This window comes from Streptopelia decaocto (assembly GCF_964273445.1).
Source record: "Streptopelia decaocto genome assembly, chromosome: 12".
Taxonomy (NCBI): domain Eukaryota; kingdom Metazoa; phylum Chordata; class Aves; order Columbiformes; family Columbidae; genus Streptopelia; species Streptopelia decaocto.
In genome coordinates, this window is record NC_138667.1 from 3,646,244 (window position 1) to 3,667,672 (window position 21,429).

At 43.3% G+C, this 21,429-nt stretch overlaps 1 protein-coding gene across 2 annotated transcripts; it reads left to right on the forward strand.

Moving 5' to 3' along the window:
• Positions 1 to 845: 845 nt before the first annotated feature.
• Positions 846 to 21,358, forward strand: SFXN1 (sideroflexin 1). 2 transcript variants are annotated; one of them, XM_082063286.1, is made up of 12 exons: positions 864 to 1,079; positions 2,896 to 2,989; positions 8,147 to 8,321; positions 8,944 to 9,114; positions 10,564 to 10,662; positions 11,272 to 11,347; positions 12,878 to 12,963; positions 13,331 to 13,458; positions 13,980 to 14,029; positions 19,059 to 19,108; positions 19,768 to 19,815; positions 21,220 to 21,358. In XM_082063286.1, exons 3-12 carry the CDS (start codon positions 8,158 to 8,160, stop codon positions 21,314 to 21,316), a joined length of 969 nt encoding a protein of 322 aa, XP_081919412.1. In that variant the 5' UTR covers positions 864 to 1,079; positions 2,896 to 2,989; positions 8,147 to 8,157; the 3' UTR covers positions 21,317 to 21,358. The 2 variants fall into 2 exon arrangements, with proteins under 2 accessions (XP_081919413.1, XP_081919412.1); XM_082063287.1 differs by lacking the exons at positions 19,059 to 19,108; positions 19,768 to 19,815; positions 21,220 to 21,358 and adding an exon at positions 15,570 to 16,164 and having other exon boundaries at positions 846 to 1,079.
• The last annotated feature ends 71 nt before the right edge of the window (positions 21,359 to 21,429 follow it).

The following is a 21,429-nucleotide window of genomic DNA, read 5'->3' on the forward strand; positions in this document are numbered from 1 at the left end:
AGCAAATGCAAAGGACTGAATGTACATGTGGAGGTTTGCAGGAGTCAAATGCATTCCTTGGGAAATGCAGGAGTTAATGCATTCCTTGGGAAATAAGGCAACTGAAAGGAATGTTTCAACAGGCGCCAAGGTAGGGCTTATTTGATGAATCTAATACTTGCCCTGTAATTTAACCAGCAAAGTGCTGTACTCTGTGTGAACCTGTAAGAAAACACATGCTTGAGCTCACAAATGAGACTGACCAAGTTAAGTTACATGGATCGATCTCATGGGACTGAGACCAGCTCACGTGTTGCTGACTTACAACACTATTAGGCTTAAACATTAATGTGCAAATTCTTGAAACACGTGTTAGGGATCGAGTTTGTGCATTTGGCACCGTGTTCATTAGGAAGCTGGGCTGGAGAAACAGTAGGAACAGCGTAATTGAGTATCCCTACTATTTTTATTAAACCTCAAGTGATCGCACACCTAATCTCAAACAGAGAAGCTATCAGATGCTACAAAATGTGGATTGGCCATAATTACAAAAAGAAACGCTCTCAGCCTTCCAACAAAATCCGGGATACACGTTTATTTGTTTTCTGGCTGTTTTCTGCAATCGAAGCGGGAGCGACAAAAACGTTAAGGCAGCAGAAATCCCTCCCTGCCCCCGCGCCGCCTTCGGGCCCCCGGCTCCTCCGCCCCTCCGCTGACCCCCCGTTAACCGACACCAGCACCGGCGGAACCGGCCCGCGACAGCCCGCTGACCCTTCCGGCAGTTTCCCCGTGTCGGTTACACGAACACCGCGGCCGGGGCTGTCTCCGGACCGTTAAACGGCCACCGGCCGCTCCCGGAGCCGCCGTGCCCGGCACCCCGGGGCCGCCGATCCCCCCGGGGCGTCTTCGGGACTTCAGAGCCTTGGCCGGAGGGAGGCGGGCGTCAACCGGGAGGCTCCGGCGGGACCCCCGGCTGTCTGCCCGGCCCCGCCGGGGCGGAGCGAAGCGGCGCGGGGCGGCCCCACCGCCTCTCCCGGGCCCTGCGCCGCTTCCGGGCAGCGGGGCCAGGGCGGTGCGGAGCGGGGAGAGCGGCCGCCGCGGTGAGTACCGGGGCGTCCCCGCGGTTCGGGGTCCCCGTGGGGCTGGGGAGCGGGCCAGGAGCCAGCGCCGGTGTCCCCCTCGGTGTCCCCCCGGTGCGCTCCGCCGGGGCGCAGCCCCACGTGTCGCCCCCGGACCCGCCGCAACGGCGCAGCCCCATCTGTCACCTCGGCCCCTCCGCAGCGGCCCAACCCGCCGTGTCTCCCCTGCCCTTCCCCACAGGCCCGGCCCGGAGGGTGACCGCCGTACCCTCCACAGGCGCCCAGGCCCATCTGTCACCTCTCATCTGCGTGTCACCCCCGTCCCCTCCATAGGGCCCAGCTCCGTGTGTCACCCCATCCCCTCCATAGGGCCCAGCTCCGTGTGTCACCCCTGTCCCCTCCATAGGGCCCAGCTCCGTGTGTCACCCCCGTCCCCTCCATAGGGCCCAGCTCCATGTGTCACCCCTGTCCCCTCCATAGGGCCCAGCTCCATGTGTCACCCCTGTCCCCTCCATAGGGCCCAGCTCCATGTGTCACCCCTGTCCCCTCCATAGGGCCCAGCTCCGTGTGTCACCCCTGTCCCCTCCATAGGGCCCAGCTCCGTGTGTCACCCCATCCCCTCCATAGGGCCCAGCTCCGTGTGTCACCCCTGTCCCCTCCATAGGGCCCAGCTCCATGTGTCACCCCTGTCCCCTCCATAGGGCCCAGCTCCATGTGTCACCCCTGTCCCCTCCATAGGGCCCAGCTCCGTGTGTCACCCCATCCCCTCCATAGGGCCCAGCTCCGTGTGTCACCCCCGTCCCCTCCATAGGGCCCAGCTCCGTGTGTCACCCCTGTCCCCTCCATAGGGCCCAGCTCCATGTGTCACCCCTGTCCCCTCCATAGGGCCCAGCTCCATGTGTCACCCCTGTCCCCTCCATAGGGCCCAGCTCCGTGTGTCACCCCATCCCCTCCATAGGGCCCAGCTCCGTGTGTCACCCCTGTCCCCTCCATAGGGCCCAGCTCCATGTGTCACCCCTGTCCCCTCCATAGGGCCCAGCTCCGTGTGTCACCCCTGTCCCCTCCATAGGGCCCAGCTCCGTGTGTCACCCCATCCCCTCCATAGGGCCCAGCTCCGTGTGTCACCCCTGTCCCCTCCATAGGGCCCAGCTCCATGTGTCACCCCTGTCCCCTCCATAGGGCCCAGCTCCATGTGTCACCCCTGTCCCCTCCATAGGGCCCAGCTCCGTGTGTCACCCCATCCCCTCCATAGGGCCCAGCTCCGTGTGTCACCCCCGTCCCCTCCATAGGGCCCAGCTCCGTGTGTCACCCCTGTCCCCTCCATAGGGCCCAGCTCCGTGTGTCACCCCTGTCCCCTCCATAGGGCCCAGCTCCATGTGTCACCCCTGTCCCCTCCATAGGGCCCAGCTCCATGTGTCACCCCTGTCCCCTCCATAGGGCCCAGCTCCGTGTGTCACCCCATCCCCTCCATAGGGCCCAGCTCCATGTGTCACCCCTGTCCCCTCCGTAAGGCACAGACCCGTGTGTCACCCCCGTCATCTCCATAGGGCCCAGCTCCATGTGTCACCCCATCCCCTCCATAGGGGCCCAGGTTCGTGTGTCGCCCCTGTCCCCTCCACAGGGTCCCAGCCTTACTTGTCACCCCTGTCCTCTCCTCAGGGTCCCAGCCCCATGTGTCACCCCATCCCCTGTGTGGGAGCACAGCCGGTGTCCCAGCGGGTCACCCCTGTCCTGGGGAGGTGCTGCCACAGCCCTCCCCTCCCTGCACACACAACAGCTCCGCTTCCTCACGCCCTCCCCAAATCTCCCCCTGACCACGAGTCGCCCTGTGTCACAGGGGCAGCCGCACGAATCCCAGAGCTGCAGGACAACAAGCCTCCCTGCCGAGGGATCATCGTTTCCAGGAGAGGAACACCACAAGTAACTTGGAGGTCAGACACCTGATATCCAGAGGCAGGGATATATAACTACTGCCTTTTTTTATTTAATGAATTATAAGTAATTTATTGTTATTATAATGGGTGTTGGGGGTGGGAGGCTAAAGACTGGCTTTGTACCTATGTGCAATTTAAAAAAATCACCTGTATGGATATCAGAAAACAATACATGAAATAGTGGAAAACAACACAAGAGAGCCATGAACATGTCTGGGTAGAGCCAGGTAGTGCTACTTCCACTTACCAGTTGGGAGGTTAAAAAATAAGCAGCAGAGACAAGCTTGCAGCAGTCAGGACTGAAATAAGAGCTTGCACTAACCCTTTTTAGCAAAGAAGCTTTGTTTTTCTTAACAAAGAGATGATGTGAACGTGTGATGTGTCTCTGCAATGTACCCCATGCGATGGGAGAAAACGCAGCAAATTGAAAAGCAACACCGGTGAGCTGGCTGTGGCAACTTCTAACATCTAGAGGCAGCTTTAATGCAGAATGATGAAATCTCTCGTCAAGTTACACGCCGAAGATGGCTGCTGTTTTGAGGAGAGAGCCACAGCAGCAGGCTCTATCCATTTCACACAGACTGCTGCTTTTGTTGCTAGGCTACAAGCGGGACGCGCATTTATAAGCAAAAAAAGGTATCTCCTAGTGTTGCCATGATTTGCCTTCTCCAGCATTCAATTTGTTTTTATGATTGCAGCAGGAAAAATCACAGTGCAGACAAAGATCTTTTTTTTCACTTGTGATTTAAATAGATATTTACTGATAGAAGCTACTTTGAGGAAGGAAAACTTGGCAAGTGGCTTTGTTACCATTTGGTGTAAGTACGTTGCATCAGACTTCTCCCAGTCATCAGCTGTGCTGCTTCTTTCAAACCGTGGTAGCAAACATAGTACAAATAGAGAAATACCATTGCTTAATGACCCCGGTAAGTCTGATAAGTGCTCTTTTGCCATCACACAAAAATGCTTTCTTCCCCTAAAAATCTATTATTTCTTCTCGTTTGAACTGATTATTGTGCCGTGATTGTCATCTGTGGAGAATGCATTGTGTTCTTTTCTCTGCCAGAGCAATTAAAATATGGGTAGTAGATGAGTTTGCCTTTCCGCTGTTGCTTTGCCAATGTGTTGTAAAATAAAACAGGTCACATTTTACTAATCAGTAAGTAGTTAATTTCCTGTCTGTTCTCCTAAGCTAACATAGCAGCTTTTGTGCTGGGCATTGCTCCTGGAAAAGAAAAATCTAAGACTCTTCAGGCAAAGTAGCCCCCAAAAGGACCGATCTCTTATTTGAGGAATAAAAAGGCCTAACAGGATCCTTAAATATTGCTCTATCAAAACAGCATGGGAGGTGCTTCAAAATAACATGCTCTACAAAAGCAAACAAGAGGCCATTGTGCTTTGTTTATAAATATGTCAGAGGATGAAGATAAACTGTTCCTCTCCCCATTTTATAGCAACAGGTACTTTTCTCAACTTGGTGTTTTTCTAGACTGTATCTCTCATTTCCCAGAACAGGGCATTGACAGCTGGACATCAGGCTGTCAGGGAACTGCTTTGAAGAATTGAGATCTAGGGGCCCGAATGTGTCAAATCTTTTTTTCCCTCTCCCAGTGAATCTGCACATGAAATGTTTTCAGCAGCACCTGGCTCTGACCTGTGAACTATTCCTGTTCTATAGCATTCTGGTAGGAAAGAGGAATTGCCATTACCTTCTATTTTTACAGAGTTTCAGGGGAAAGGCTTGCTCAGCTTGTTCAAAAAAGGAATGCTTAGCTGCCTTTAGGAGATTTTATGAATCATGATCTAACCTGAGCGCCTTTACATCACCTGCAGTTGGGATCTGAGTCCTGGTAGAGGACACCGTACAAGTTATAGCATTTTTTCAGCAGTTTTTCAGCATTATTGGTGCCTAGTTTTCTCCCTTGCCCTCCTGTATTCAGGCTGGTTTGAGTTCTTTTTTAAGCTACAGTGCCCAGCACAACCCGTGCTTTGTAACAGGCTTGCAACATGCAGTTTGAGAGTCAGGCACCAAGAAGTGGGATGTCAAAATGTTCATTATCACAACTATGTGCACATTGCTTTTGGACATAGACTTCTCCCTCCCCCAGCACTGTTTTTGCTGACTTTCTGGAATTGTGTGCGAGGGAGGTGAAAGGCCGCTCTCGTTAATAGAGTCCACTTCTGCAGGAGGCTATAATTTGGACTCCAGACCCTGTAAATACAAAAAACAACAGAAAATTCTGTGTGGAGAATGAAGCAGTACCCTATCCGGTACCCAATCTAAGGATGTTTGCTGGAGGATCTTCAAGAGAATTCAGGCTTTTGTATCTGTTGAGGAAAACCAGCTGCTGGAGTAGTTCTCAGGCGAGTTTCTCTCACATTCTCTCTGACAATATTGCACTCCTGGCCACCTAAACTGCATCCCTTAAGGAATGTCCATTTTGCCATTAGGGATGGTTCTCGACTCAGAACAGTGACTGTAGCTTTAAAAATGTGTGTTTAGATCAGACATGGAGAATTTGGTTCACAGTTATACCACCAAGAGATTTATTTTTCTGTCACTCTGTTCCCAATTTTAGCTTAAATACTGGCAAAATTAGTGACATACCTGATAAAGTTTCTTAGTTGTGGATTTTTTTCAAGACTTGAGGTAAATTACGAGGTGTCAGTAACACAATGTCCTGGTAATAAATATATATATAATATAAATACATATAATATTTATATATGCACTGCTGCATGAGCTTAAGTTGCCCAGAATCTCAGAGATCATGTGCCCATCTCGATTATCTAGTCATGCAGTAGGGTTTAAAATAAAGGAGCAAATATCTGGGTTGTTTAAAATTGAGGGGTATCATTTCTGAAATAAATGAAATGGTCATTGCTACTCTTTTGGCTATTGCTTGGGTTTGAAAAGTGGTTAAATGACCTTCAATGTGATGTTTAAAATGTAAACTTTGAAAAGGAACAGCAGAGAGTTGAACTCCTGACAACTCCTGAACCAGCGTTTTGTAGAATTGCTGCAACTGCTGTTGTTAACCTCTAAACGAGGTTTAAAGTCTTCTGCTGTGGCTCTGCCACGAATCTAAACATGGCCTTTGCGCTAAACTGGTGATCAGGCTTTGTGCAAGTTTTTATGTACTTATTTTTTAAGAGAGGCTGCTCTCACTTAAGCCCTCTTTCTCCCTCCAGTTAATGTTAGTATTAAACATTAGGCCATGAACTAGCAGATGGTTCCATCTGATGAGAGAGGGCCAGAAATTTTGGGGTGCTTGGTGCTGGGCTTCGAGCCGTGTTCAAAGCTCACCGGTATGTACAGGAAAACTTTAGGAAAATCATCAGTTATGATTTGGAAAACACACCTGGGTGTATAGGAAGAGCCGTGGCACGAATCGTATGGATAATCAAACCTCTGTGTCAGTGCCAATGGCGTAACTGTGCCAAAAAAATGCTCCTGGTGACAGGAGCGCGGTCCCTGGGTTGTCGACTCTGCAGTGGTTCTGCCGGGACGGCTGATGCTCCCCCAGACAATCCGGCAGCGCAAGGGGGATTTAGCTGCCGTTCTCCACGGGCCATTTGGACACAGCCGCCCGAGTTTGGAAACAAAGGGTTTAACAACTTGAATGTGCCAGAGAGCAAAGTCCGTTCCTTATTACTGGTTTAATTTGCCAGTGCGGACTGTTACCAGCCTCAGGGTTTGCAGGCACAAGTGCTTCTCTTAAATACCTTTCCAATTGATCTGTTGTTTGACACAGCAAAAATGTCTATTATTTCCATGTTTACTGTGTATTTTCCACATCGATGTTAATGGTTTGACTGGGTTATGATGTCGTCTTTTATCTTTTCCAGTGATGCTGGTTCTCCTGTTCTGTGAACATGGCATCAAAGTGACATTTCAGTATGAATTATGATAGTAACTGAATTTATTGTTCCCATATCTGTTGATATTCAGTAAGTACCGACAGAGGGGAGACCAGTGTAAAACAGGACAAAGCTGAATCAACAGCACATTAAATTTTAGGGTAGAAAGATAACCAACGAAATTATCCAATCTGATCTTGAAACCCTCTCCTCCTCAAACAACTCCATTAACAGAGGATTTTGGGAAACAGAAAAAAACAGTCTTTTCCCTGAATAGTCCCCGTTCTATGAGCAATTCTGGCTGGTAAGAGGTTGGTTTGATTTGGTTTTTGCTAGAAAAGTTGTTCTATAGTGTCTTCTAAATATTTCCTAGTTCTCCTTCCTGTTGCTTTTAAATCTGCCAATTTAGGGCTGGTTGTGATAGACGTGGAGACTTAAGCCCTTCTTTCATTAGATGTTGAAGTAAACTTAGTCATCCTGAAGTAATTTTTAATTTTCTGGGCTTTAGGCCCCATAAATGCACAACTGTGTTGGTTCCGTGTCCTTTATTGTCATTCTTTAACCATCTTTGAAGTATCATTAGGAGATCTGGTCATGTGTTCATAATGTGGCAAATGGTTGCATTATATAATCTTTGGTTTAAAACATGGATTTAGAGAAACAACATTTATTAAAAATAAATGGTTGGGTTTGTGCTCCTAATTTTTTGTTTGGCTGCGCCAGAGAGGTTAACTGGATTTTATTAAGTATTTCTTCTGTCACTGCACCTTACAGCAGCTCTTCAGGCATCTCTTGAAATATTTAATTTCTCCTTCCCCTCAAGACAGTATTTTTGGCCAACACTAATTCAACATTGAAATAAAGCACCGTTCTGATTAGTATATTGGGTTTTAATACAGCTATTTATTCATAGATTTCTATACTTCCTCTGCATCGGCCTCATCCTCAGATATTTGTACCTGTATATGATGCGCCTCTACCTCATAATCAGATACTCATACTCTTACAAAGATGTAATATATAAATGTCTGGGGGAAACAGGCACAAAGTCATTTCTGTAGACATTTAACTAAGTTCTTGCTTTTCTGCTTCTCATTAAAACCCATGATAGTAACTGACATCATCTCCTTTCTGGGTATGTACTTCCCCCTTTAACGTTTAGTTCTACAGGTTGTTTGGTGTTCGTTCTCTGCTTTTTTACTCTAAGCGTAACCACTTTTCATCTCACCGGTTGCAGATACGTTGTGAAATAAGTGGAATTCTGAATTGCAAATGTTCATGTTTTCTTTGCAGGGTTTTTGAAGATGTCAGGAAGTGTACCACGAAATATTAATATAAAGGAGCCCCGATGGGATCAAAGCACTTTTTCTGGACGAGCCGCTCACTTCTTTACTGTAACAGATCCCCGGAATCTTCTGTTATCTGATGCCCAGCTGGAAAATGCAAGAAAAATTGTGCATGATTACAGGTATGTCATTGACCACTTCTGCTGCTGGCCCAAAAATTCCATGTCATTGATAAGTACATGGTTATATATTTAAAAGGAAATATTTGAAGCACTGCGTTCATTGCACCACACTTCTTAGTTTGGAGATTGAAACACTTTTTTTTAAGACAAATTTGCCAGTCATTGAGGTAATTCTGTCATCTGAGAACATCTATCAAGTATTCTGAAATACAGAAGTGTATAATTCTGAAAATAGTTACTATGACAACAGAGGTTAAAACTTCCTCTTATGTGTGATATTGTTTGGAGTAAGTAGTTTCTTAAATACTTGGAAAGTAAATTTTCAAAGTTTCATGCTGATGACTCCAGAGATTTTAGCTCTAAAATCTAGTACAGCTTTGAGTAAATAGGAATTTGATGCTGGAGATAACAACTCAGCCAGCGTACCCACTGCTGGGAGTTTCAATTCTTTTTATTTTACCACTCCATTTAAAAGCTGAAGATCTACAAGCTCACTATGAGGCTAGGTTAACGTATTATGAACATCCCAAAGTCCTCTGATACCACATTTGTCACCGGAGGTTGCAGCATTTTGTAACGATTGTGCTTTTTGCTGTTGTCTCGTTTTTTAACTTGTCCCAAGACAAGGTATTGTGCCACGTGGCTTGACAGAAGATGAATTGTGGAGGGCAAAATACATCTATGATTCAGCCTTTCACCCAGACACTGGTGAAAAGATGGTTTTGATTGGCCGCATGTCAGCTCAGGTACCCATGAACATGACTATCACAGGTTGTATGATGACCTTTTATAGGTAAGTGATGGCAATATACCACATAACTAATTTGTAGGCAAATGTTTTAAGCGAAAATCAATGTTATTGTCAAAAGAGCATTTTAGAAGATTTATCGTAAATATTTTAAAACATAAAATTTCGCTTCCTTTTCTCTCTGCATTCCCTCCCACTGCTTAGTGGTTTCCTCCAGAAGTAGCTGGGAGATAAACTCTTAGCCCTTATTCTTCACCATCCCACTTTTCCTCAAACTGGGGAAGTTAAATGTTCCAAAACACCATCCTTGTAGGAGGATTGTGTGGGGGACAAAGAGGAGGAGATACCTGGGAGTTTCTAGTCTTAGAGATCTGCTATGTAGGATGTTCTGTCTGCCAAGTGAGTGATCTGTACACTTCGGTTCATCAGTCATCGAGTTTCTCCAGCTCCTGTTTGATCCTGCCATTTTCTCAGTAGTTCTTGAATCACCTCTTATGTCCAATTGGAATGTCCCCATGAGTAACTTGTACCCATTGCCCCTCATCATTTCCATGTGACTCCTTGTAAAAAGGGAATCTCCATCTTCTTTGTAGCCACCCTTTAAATACTGGAACATGGTGATAAGATCTCCCCTCAGCCTCTTTTTCTCAAGGCTGAACAAACCCGGTTCTCTCAGTTTTCCCTCATGTGGCAGCTTCCTAGGCCTTGGACCATCTTTGCAGCCCTTCTCTGAGCCCTCTTCTGCCTGCCCACATCATTTGTGTACACTAGGGACCAAAACTGAACACAATGCTGAGTAGAATGGGTTGATGACTTCATTACCTCTGCTGGTCGTGCTCTTGTTGATGCAGCACAGCATCCTCTTGGCTCTCTTTGCCGCAGCAGCACCCTGGTCACTCATGTTGAGCATGTTGTAAACCAGGACCCCCACATCCCTTTCCACGGAGCTGCTACCCAGACAGGTAGATCCCAGCCTGCGCTGCTGCTTTTTATCTGGTTCTACATGCAACTGAATGTTTTAATGTCATAGGGATTTACTAAAACAGTGGCATCGTTATTGGCTTTTTGAAAACACAGAAGATAAACACTGTCTCTAAAATCCACTTCTCAGTCACTTATGGAGCTTCCAACAGAACTAGCAGACTGCAAGGGAATAATAATGCTGGAAAAGTATCATAGAAATTAGACTGTTTCATATTCCTCTGTGTGGTTTTTTAGGGAGAGGTTTGCTATGATGCTTTCATTATTACAACAAACCTTTGTCCCAAGTGAACTTTGCTATTTAATTACAATGCTTTTAAATTCTGTTCTTAGAAGTAGCTTGTACTTTCATCATTAAGACAGTATCTCATTGTCGGTATTGTTTTGTTCAGATAAACTAGAACCTCTGCGTGATTACTGCTTGCACTTGCTTTTCTTGGTTTGCTGTCATTTTTCTGTACTGTTGATTCAACTGTATTTTCAATAATAATAATAATTGTTTCTCCTTTCAAGAACAACACCAGCAGTGGTTTTCTGGCAGTGGATTAACCAGTCCTTCAATGCTGTAGTAAATTACACAAACAGGAGCGGTGATGCCCCAATTACTGTCAGGTCAGACACTGAACCAGATACTTCTGATGTGTTTACAAATTGCTCTTTCGTGTACTGGAACGTGGTTGGGCTTTAAAGTTTGAGGTGGCAGAGGGATAAGTTTTTCTGTCTATGCTTATTATTAATTTGATATGTGCAGATGAGAAGTCTGAGAACGATGGAGGCAAGGACTCCATTTCTGCCATTAAAGATAAGCCCAAGCACCTTGATCATAAGCAGTTAACAGCAGTCTGCAAGTATGGGGTTTGGTACAGTTGATTTTAATTACTATTGCAGGCATGGCCTTAGAAATCCAAACTGATTTTATTAGTGTAAGCAAGTTAGAAATTAAGTACAGAACTAAATCTTCAAGGTGCTCATTCAGACACATGAGACGGTGCTGAACAGATAGTGACACAGAACCAGCAGAACCTGGCTCCATGTTAAAATGTTGCTTGCACGTGAGTTTTTACTGCTAGTGAGAGAGAAGCAGAGTGTCCCATTTGAATCTTCCATCCACATCTTATTGCAGTATCACAGAAAGGTCTACTTCTTAACTTTTGAAAGGTATAACTACATATATAAAATGTAATTATTTTGCATGTGCAAATGTCTTTATTTTTATTTTAGCCAGCTGGGAACAGCCTATGTTTCTGCTACCACAGGTGCTGTCGCAACAGCTTTAGGACTTAATGCCCTGACAAAGGTATTGCTGATATTTTTTTCCATTCTGAACTAGACTTTGGTGTTCTATGACGTGCTCATTTCTCCTGTGTATCTGTGTCATGTACAGCTCCCAGTAACTAGTTATGATGCCTTTTGGCAGCTCCTTTCTTTAGATCGCAAGCTTATTTTTGCCCCATGTAGATGGTTTTATATGTATATCAAAGAGCCTTGTGTTTTAATACAAACTGTATATAATAAGGTGCCTTTTTTGCCATTTCTTTTTGTATGTCAGAGTATCTGATAGCCCTTGAAAGTTAATTGCAGTGGATATGTAATTACAACAATGTGGACTCATTATCCTATAAACTGTATAGGGTGTGGTTTTAAGGTGCAGTATCATTTCTGCAAATGTGGATGCCTACCCTAGATTGGCTGAAGAACTTGTAAGGAGGTGTCACTCTTAAATGCAGAAAACTCTAATTCTTTAAACAAGTGCACAAAACAATCAAGAAAAAAGATCCTCTACAAAAAAAAAAGACACAACAACACAGCAATAATGTATTTTTTACCCCTCTGCTTATGCTTTATACTGAGTGGTATAGGATTGACAAGTTATTTGAGAGACTGTTCTAATCAGAGTAATTCATATCGTATGAGACACTGACCCAATGAACAGTCTCCACAGCCGGTGTCTTTCCATGCAAAGCCACTTGCTCACTCCCCCCGGGTCCCTGGGGGAGAGAATCAGATGAGTGAGAAAACTCGTTGAGATAAACACAGTTGAATAACTAAAGCAAAAGCCCCGTGTGCAAGAAAACCAGAACAAGGGATTCATTCACTGCCTCCCATGGGCAGGCGTTCAGCGTCCCCAGGAACACCAGGCTCCAGCACGCACAACCGTTACTTGGGAAGACAAATGCCACCACTCCAAACATCCCCACCTTTCTTCTTCTTCCCACAAAATATCTACTGAGCATGAGCTCCTGTGGTGTGGAACATCCCTTTGGTCAGTTGGGGTCAGCGGTCCCGGCCGTGTCCCCTCCCAGCTCCTTGTCCTCTCCCACCATCGCTGGTGGGTGATGTGAGGAGCTGCAAAGGCCTTGACGCTGTGTAAGCCCTGCCGAGCAGTAACCAAAACATCCCTGTGTTATCAACCCTGTTCCCAGCACAAATCCGAAATATAGCCCCATACCAGCTACAACGGAGAAAATAAACTGTATCCCAGACAAACCAGCACACTTTGCCAGCGGAGACAGTGAAGTTGAGGTGTGTTTAGTGTTGCGGTTGTGCTGACAGGCATACTGAGAAGCTGACAGTGCTCTGCAGTGATGCTACTAAATTAAGATTGGTTTTGCCAACCTCTTATCACTGCTCACTCTGAGAGAAGTATCTGACTTAAGTATTGTTTGTTTGTTGTCTTGCCTCTGCCCCACCAGTGAGTTTTCATTGAATTTCAATTTAAAAGAAAGAATTCTGGCCTATCATTAGCACATGAAGCATTTTAATATGACCTTTGGGAAAGAAAATAATTATGTAATTATTTTTCTTTTTTTCCCCCTGTGTTTTACAGCATGCCGCGCCTCTTATAGCACGGTTTGGTCCTTTTGCTGCTGTTGCTTCAGCTAACTGCATTAATATTCCACTGATGAGACAAAGGTAGGAAAAAGAACTAAGATCACTCATTCTAGAACATGGTGTCAAACTCATTTTCACCGGGGGCCACATCAGCCTCACGGTTGCCTTCAAAGGGCCGAATGTAATTTTAGGGCTGGATACATGTAGGACTAGTTACATTTGCTGTTGCAAATACTCAATTGTTTGCTTTTCAGCATAGTTTTCACCAGATTTTTCACTGCCTTTTAATTTTTTTTTTGCCAAAGAGTGTTGCAAACAGGCTGATTTGAAAATAAAATAAAACCTTAATTCTTTTAATTTAGAGTTTTAAGGGGAGAAAGATTAAAAAAAAAAAAGGGTGGATAAATGCATGTCAATCAGTGCTTTATTTTTACCCCTTAATCAACAGGGAACTCAAGTTTGGAATCCCTGTCACGGACGAGAAAGGGAACAGGCTGGGTGAATCAACAAAAGCAGCTCAGCAGGCAATTGCCCAGGTGGTTTTATCAAGGGTTCTTATGGCTGCTCCGGGCATGGGTAAGAATAACTGACTATCACTAATGTGAAAGAGATCTTAAATTCTATAGAAGTGATTTTTCTCAGCAGCCAAATCATCTTACAGTTATGCAGGCAGTATTTACATTTCTGTTAAGAAGTTCTACAAAGAAATGCACATTACTTACGGTGAAAACATCCACAGTGTGTTACATCAGAAGAGTTCCTGGGATGCTTTTGCAGAAAAGATGCAGGTAGTAAAGGAAAGGTGACAAATTCTGCTTGAGTGGAATTAGTTTAGTGAAGGGCAGGTGCTTTGACCAGTGCCAAGTTACTGAGCTCAGGTTTAGTTATGTGTGAAATTAGAAGTTTTGCTTATTGGGAGAATTTACTTCTGTAAACACCAATCCAGTATGTTGAATTGTCACAACGTGAAATGAAAGCTCGGTGAATGACAAAAGGCTGTGAAAATTGTGTTACGGTATTAGCTGATCTTAGCAGAAAATGAAAACCAAGTGCCTTTTTCTCCAAGGTTAATGTGGGTTTTTTTCCTTCATTTGCAGCAATTCCTCCCTTCATAATGAATGCCTTGGAAAAGAGAGCCTTTTTAAAGGTTAGTCTTAGATAATCTATGTGTATGTATTTCATATTCTAAGTTAATATTTTCATGAATTTAAAGTGTTCTTAGTCTTCATATTTGCCTCCCAAACACTCTGGGAGGACATCACCGCAGAGCTGGCTTTATAGCTATTGCGTTCTTTATGCCTTTCTTAGGCAGAAATAGCTTGGTTCTTTTAATCACAGTGTAAAATAACATTAAGAAAATATGAACTTTGTATTATTTTTATAATTGTTCTTAAAATGCAGAGTCCCTCCTAGTAAATAGTAAGTAAACCTTCCTTGAGCTGAGACTTGTAATAGAGTTTATTAGAAAAAACATTGAAAATCTTAATAATGCTTTTCTTGTCAAGATGTCAATAACTTTGCTTAGCTGCTCTAGGAGCAATTTGACTTTGGGAACAACAATGGTAAAAATCTCCTTTGAAAATGAGTCTTTAAAGTTTACTGTATGAGTAAGTGCATAGAATGGGCATACATCTTGAAAGATTATATGTTTGCTATATTCTGTTTATACTAAAGTACTGTAAAAAGTCACACATGCAATGTTAGTATATATACACATTAAATCAGCATTATGGACTGTGTATGCATGAGAGGGAAAAGAACAATAATGAAATGAATTGTAGGATTGTCTGACACAAGAGAAATAATATTCCAATGACAAACCCTATAATCCTTTACCAGTAAAGGGAGTTTCGTCTTCCCCAGCTGATATCCCTGATTTATTTCCTTGCGCTGCTCCAGGCGAACAATCGTCTCCTTCCTGTTAGAAAAAGTCAGGAACAGACAGTGTAGTCTGAGTTTCCAGACCCTCACTTGGAAAACTGGTTGGGGTGGGGACTGGGAGGACAAGCAGGGGAAGTCGCCTCATTTTGTCTAAGGCAAAGCTTTCTAAAATATTTAAATTCTATTTCTTATTATTTCTGCCTTTCATTCTTCGCATGCAGAGTTAGATTACCCAGTTACATACGTTCTTGGAAAGCGCTTCTGTATTAGTGGCTAAACATTGCGAAGAGGTCCCAAATATCTTCCAATTTTAGGGTGTTTTTTTCCTGAAGTGCTTTGCTATTTTCCTCCCCTTGTCAGCAGAAAATGCTGATGCTCAGAATATAAAAATGGGAAATGTGGCTGTTGAGTTTTAGCGTGAAAGCCAGTGTGTGCTGCTTAGTGCATCCCAATAAACCGCCTGCAGCGTGAAGAGCCCTGTACTGATGTAGCTAATTCTTAATTGCCGATGTCTTTTGACCCACACCCCGTTTGCAGCGTGGCTTTTAGCAGTTTGCGATACCGTTATGTTCTTGTTAATGTATTGCTCAGGACATTAACCCTTGTTTAAAAAAGAAAAATAATTTGTAAATTTAAAGCAAAGATGATTTTATATGTATTTGACACAGGAGAAATGTCACAAATGCTATCAACTCAACTGGAAAATAAATTTTCTGAAGAAGTTGCAGGAATTCTCAGAGTTTGGAGACAAATATCTATTGGTTTTGTGTGGCATAATCAATATAAGGGTGTTGTGAATTTTTCAGATCAGCAAAAATGAGCGATTTCTTCAGTGACTTCCCACTGGTCTTTGGGACCATCATGACCGTTTATGCTCATCCGTTCCTCCCCCTCAGCATCAGAGACTGTGAGTTCAGGTGCAACTCTGCTCTGCAGGTAGTCAGTGGTAACACTCGGTAGAGATTAGTATTAAAACCATTAAGGAATGAGCTGCGTTTTTAACAAGCAGCTTCTGCATGTCGTCTGGAGGTCTCAGAAGCACCATCCCATTTGCACAACTCCAGCACCATCCACAGAACGCTTTACTAACTCATTTCCCTTTGCTTTGCGCACCATCACTCTGGAAAATAATTCTCGTACGCGTGGCGAAGCCTTTTGAGCAACACACATGGCCAGACAATAGCCAAGTGGTTGTGAAATGATGAGGACAATAGAATTATGTTCTTCAGGAAGATAAAGAGAAATAAGTGCCTCTGGAATGCTGGTCTCAGTGATAGCAGGCTATCATCCTCTGCTATTTGAAATAAGATGTAGGTTAAGTAGCACTATTAGTTCTCCATATTCTGACATTGTTTCGCACGAGGACATTTTGTTGGTAACATCAGTATTAATTAAAAATTTTCCAGGAAGGTGTTGCTAGAAATTGACTCAAGAATTATTTTAGAACACAAGCACATCCTTGTTGATTCAAAAAGAATCTGATTACTTCTTCACTTGAAAAAGTATTTTATATAGATATATATATACGTGCTTTTGCGATATGTTTCAGCAGTGGCCTTGGCTGCCTTTTGTGCGCTTACCCAGTGTCGTAGTTCTTGATCGGGCTGTATAGTGTCTGGTCGTTATCTCCGTTGTCACACACTTGAGTAGCTCTGTGCCGAACCCACTTACTTTATCTGCTGAAGGATCCATAAACAACCTTGCTCTGAGGCACAGCTTTTATAGATTTATTTTAGTTACAGGTAACCATAGAAACTTCTGAAGATTCCAATCAACATTAAGGTTTAATTTATGTAACTACTCTTAGAGGTTCAGCTACTGTTTCTCTCCTGTTCTACATGCTGGGTTATAATAACATTCACGTTGATTTCAGAAATTTTCTCATATATCCTTAAAACAAACTCCTCGAGGTCTCTTAGTCTGCAACTAAAATATGTGTTGAAAACTGTTACAAAACTAGAGCAGAGCCTTTTTTTTTAAGCATCATTCCTGAATGTCTTATGCCTTAGAGTCCTCCATGCATTCCTAATTTAACTGTCATTCCATTTATTAATTTTTTTTAAAAAAAGGCATAGTGGAAAGTTGACAGATTTTGAGACCCAACAATGAAAGGAAGCAGTTAGAAAAAAGCTGATTCTCCTTATGGCTTTTGTTTGCTTAATGATCATTTCTTCATTTTCTCTGTTTGCACTAACCACTAAAGATGCCATAAAGACATCTGGAAATTAACTCCCAGTTCATCAGGAACTGCCTTCTCCTGGAGGTAAATGACACATCCCTAACACAGTAAATTCTTCTGCTGTCTTGTACTTCTCCATTTTATCTCTTCGTAGGGATGTACAGACTGCACTTGTTTTACGTTGTTCCATAGGCAACTCCAATTCTTAATATTGACTTCCCAGTGTTAGGGTTTCACCTCACTGTCTTTCCTGATTAATGCAGCCTGGTAACATTCTTGAAAAAGGCTGCAACTCATATCAAGTACCTTGGCAAAAAATGCTCCACCACATGAAACAGCTGCTGTTTGCATTGTCTGTGCTAGCAGACACCTCTCTCTCCCTTAGATTTACGACCAACTCTGATCAAGGCATGAAACCATCTATTATTCTCATGACAGCCTCAAACGTTCTTTACACTTATAAAATCGTATTTGAGGCTTTTGTTATGTACCTCAGGTCCCGTGCTCGCGCTTCAACATGTAGCTTCGCTCTCCCTTAACTGTCCTCAGTCTGAAGTCATCTGCAGCACAGTTTGATTTGTGTTCCCAAACACACGTAGCATTTCCTGATGCCACAGCCCTATATCCCATCCATGGCCAGTCACACCATCTCGTCTTGAACTGCCCCAGTGTATAAAATGTAAAGCATTTTGAGTGACTTTATCTCAGCTGAGAGTCAAACAAAAGTGTGTTTAGTGGAACGCCAGAATAGCCGAGCGCTGCAGTCCCTCTGCATCCTTGTTGCTATTGCTGCCTTTTCCATTTTTTATCTATTGTTGCAGGTTATTGCTGAATTCCACACTTCCTCCTGCGATCATTTCTGGATTACACATTGACTCCAGGGCAAAAAAAAGTCTTCTACATGATTTCTTCTCCCTCAGGCTTGTTTTCCATGCTTCTTACGCTGCTGCGACCTTCCTTAACACCAAGCTTTGTCCTACCCAGCTTTCTAAATTCCCTTCTATTTCTACTCTCAAATAGTGCCCATTTTTTGTTCACCAGTTTCCCCTTTAACTTCTACATCTTGGGAAATACTTCTTGCAGAAAAAAAACACCATCTTTGTTGTAAACATCATCCCCTGTAACATGTGATTTTTAACTCATTAGCTGTTTTGCTTTAAATTCGACTTCCCGTTGTCGTAGCGGTTGTGTGCGTCCTGCGTACTGGAGACGCTGATTTTATTGTAGCAATGGGCCGTTGCAGCGGTGTCATTTAAATAGGTCTGGCTTTGTTTCTGTAGTAATTAATTTCAACTAAAATTCTTAACATGGGGGGGGTAGATTCCTAGATCATTTAAAGGCCTACAAGAAAATTATCATATTTCTTGGCATATGTTCAAGTTCTGCAAAAGTCACGGTAATGAGGAGTACGCTAAAAATGCAGCCATAGCTTGTTGCTTTTTCAGCGTTGTTACCCCCATTCTTCTACCATTTTCTCCTGTAATAAGAGGTGAATTCTAACCGAACTGGAGCGTATCAGACTGTGCTATGGGGGTGAGTGCCTGTATACCAAATCACAAGACAAGGAATAGGAGAGGCAGACTTACATTCTTCCTTGACACTCCCTTCTTCATGCTTGGTGGCCGCAGCTGCTGTTGCTCACATAGGAAATCTCCAGTTGCAAGTTAAAGCCGTTCGATGTCACTGGAGGGACAGGAGCTGTAGCCAGCCCTGGCTCTTGGCTGGGATGTCCAGGCAGAACTCCCTGAGCCCGGTACCCCAGCGCTGCTCCAAACTCGGGCTGCACTAGCAGCTGCTGTGGGCTCGTGTGACACAAACAAGTGACCAACACACTCGGGATCAGGTCGTAAGTAAAACAAGCGCCTGTCGTCGTTTCTAAGGGCCGCTCACTCAGGATAACGGCATACATTGATACCAGTGGGAATTTTCTGATTACTTTTCAAAGCTCTCAAACCAGAGCTCAGCTTTAAGGTGTGTTGGTAATTGTTTTGCCTTCATCACGCCCAGGAGTCTTTTAGGTGCAATTTTTCTCTTGCAATACAAGAATTCCAGGAAGGTGGGAAGGGGCAGGGAGGAAAGACACTCTGTTCACTGTGTGTGGTTTCTTTTCTAACAGCGGTTTCCTTGGATGAGTGCTCCTATTCAAGTTGGATTAGTTGGATTCTGGTAAGTGATTTCTTTGAGCTACGTCTGCTATTTTAAGATATACCTGTAGGTTTTTTGGAGGAAGTAGCAAGGTTTGCACTTTGTGAGAGATTATTTGTTTCTCCACTGAGCTGAGAAGTTAAGGAAACTACAGCAGTGACTTCACTTCCATATCTGTAACTGATAATACCATTAAAAGCCATTAGTAATAAAGAAGCAGCCAAGAAAAGCAGAGAAAGGGAGTGGAAAAAAAAACACCACCACACAAAAATCACATAAACCTGTAGCATTTAAAAAGATGCTTTGGCTGCTACCTCCATAAATAATAATTGGAATCCAGCTCTGTAGGTTGATGAATTCGTGAAACATTTGTTTAATGGAGAGGTTTATTTGCTGTTGTCCAGCATTTTATGTTGCGATACACACCAATGCAAACCGCTGAAAGGCCATCAAATGATAATTTTATACACATTTGTAAGCATGGTATTGGTACGTGTAGTACTACATAGTAAGTAAATGATTTCATAAGGTATAATGCAGCAAGAAATAAAGGTTACATAGCACTCTGTAAAACTTCACCTCACCGTATACATCAAAAAGCTCCTAGAAGACCATGCCTAAGGGGTTTGAATTTTGTTTTAGCACCCTAAATATTTTAAACCCATTTTTGTCTCCTCTAGTCTTGTGTTTGCAACACCCCTGTGTTGTGCACTGTTTCCTCAAAAAAGGTACGTATTATTCTTATTTTATTACATTATTCTTTAATGTTACACTCTCAGATGCATGCAAGGTACCACAAAAACACAGAAACAAGTGGTCATTGCCTCCTGGAGCACAGAGTCTCAATTCCCATACGACAAGTGTGATAAACTTGAGAATATTCAGAAAAGTAATAGTTCTGTTACTCATCAGTAATATATAATAGTTTATTTACAAAGTCCGAGCAGCTTGAGATGCAGCTATATAGAGTGAATAAGATATTTGTGTGAGTAGTTTAACCATGCTATTGCAAGCAGAGAAGTATGAGCTTGGTAACACTGAAATTACTCATCAAAAAAGACTGATGTGTTATAAGCAATACATTCATGTCCGGTAAGGTTATGGCTTCATTAAATACAGAGTCCATTTTATTTTTAGCAGGAAACTCCTCTGGTTATACAGAACAGCACTCGACTATACGTGCTTAGTTGTAATTTGATTAGTATTTTTCCAGAAAGAGTTTGTCTACATACAAATAGCTGAGTACCAAAAACTGTGTTAGAAACACTATTCATTATAGCTGAAACCATAATGAAATGTGGACGGGTTACCTATAAATAAATTCAGCTCAATTTGCAATATGATGAGGGTCTTAAATTCAACTAAGCTGTCCCTCCCATATTATTAGTGGTTGTGCAAACTTGAGAAGCTGCCAAATGTAGCTTAAACAATGCAAACTGCAGCCAAATCCATTAAAACAGCAAGCAACTAAAGTAGCTTTTGGCTTTCAGGAAACAATACCCAGTTCTCATCTGCTTTAATGGAGTACAGCAAAGCAGTCTGACACCACCCCTTTCCCCACCTGGCACAGAATAGAGAATTGCAGTAAATAAGTGTCATTAGGCCACCTGGAGCAGACTTGACCAACAAGCACAGCAAGTGTGGGACAGTTCTTGATTTCACCCAGGGCTCTGCACAGGAAGATTAGACCTTAAACTGGATTTAAAGAAACCACAGCTGTTTAAGTGACCTGGCAGCTTAGTTCACTTTACTGTGAGATGACTCCTACAAAAATAAACCTTTTATTCAGGAAAATGAGGCAGTAAGTTAACTATGCAAATACATTATATTGAATTAAAACACCTTGAGGAAGGTAAGTTTCTGTTGCCAGCAACAACCTCAAGCAACTGAGTAGATTCCTCCACCCTCATGGTGGCAGCAACAGCTGTTTCTTGACTCTGTAGAATATCTTGTTGCCTTTTAAGCAGAGATTCATTTGCCCAGGTCTGTGAGTATGATTCCTTCACAGGGAGTTAAAAAAAGATCTGAACACTTTTTTCACAATGCAGGAAGTTTAACTAGATGCATCATCCATCATCTTTTACATTCAAGTGCTTGTTATATGTAACCATTTTACTGTTTCTTTTGCTTAGTTCTATGCCTGTTACATCCCTGGAGCCAGAATTGCAAGCCAAGATCCAAAAGAGCCACCCTAGACTAGAACGAGTATACTTTAATAAAGGATTATAATTCAAGGAAGGGAAGATATCTGCCAAGGAAGATCTTACGAACTTACTTCTTAATTTTGTGCCAACATAGTTGAAGATGAGAACTTGTCCCTCTGTTAAACAAGTTTGGTCATC

Bases quoted from the DNA above. Each gene is read 5' to 3' on its own strand.
- SFXN1 (XM_082063286.1), top strand. From the start codon at position 8,158: ATGTCAGGAAGTGTACCACGAAATATTAATATAAAGGAGCCCCGATGG. The intron at 9,115-10,563 runs GTAAGTGATGGC...TCTCCTTTCAAG, and splicing joins TGTATGATGACCTTTTATAG to AACAACACCAGCAGTGGTTT. The intron at 12,964-13,330 runs GTAGGAAAAAGA...CTTAATCAACAG, and splicing joins ATTCCACTGATGAGACAAAG to GGAACTCAAGTTTGGAATCC.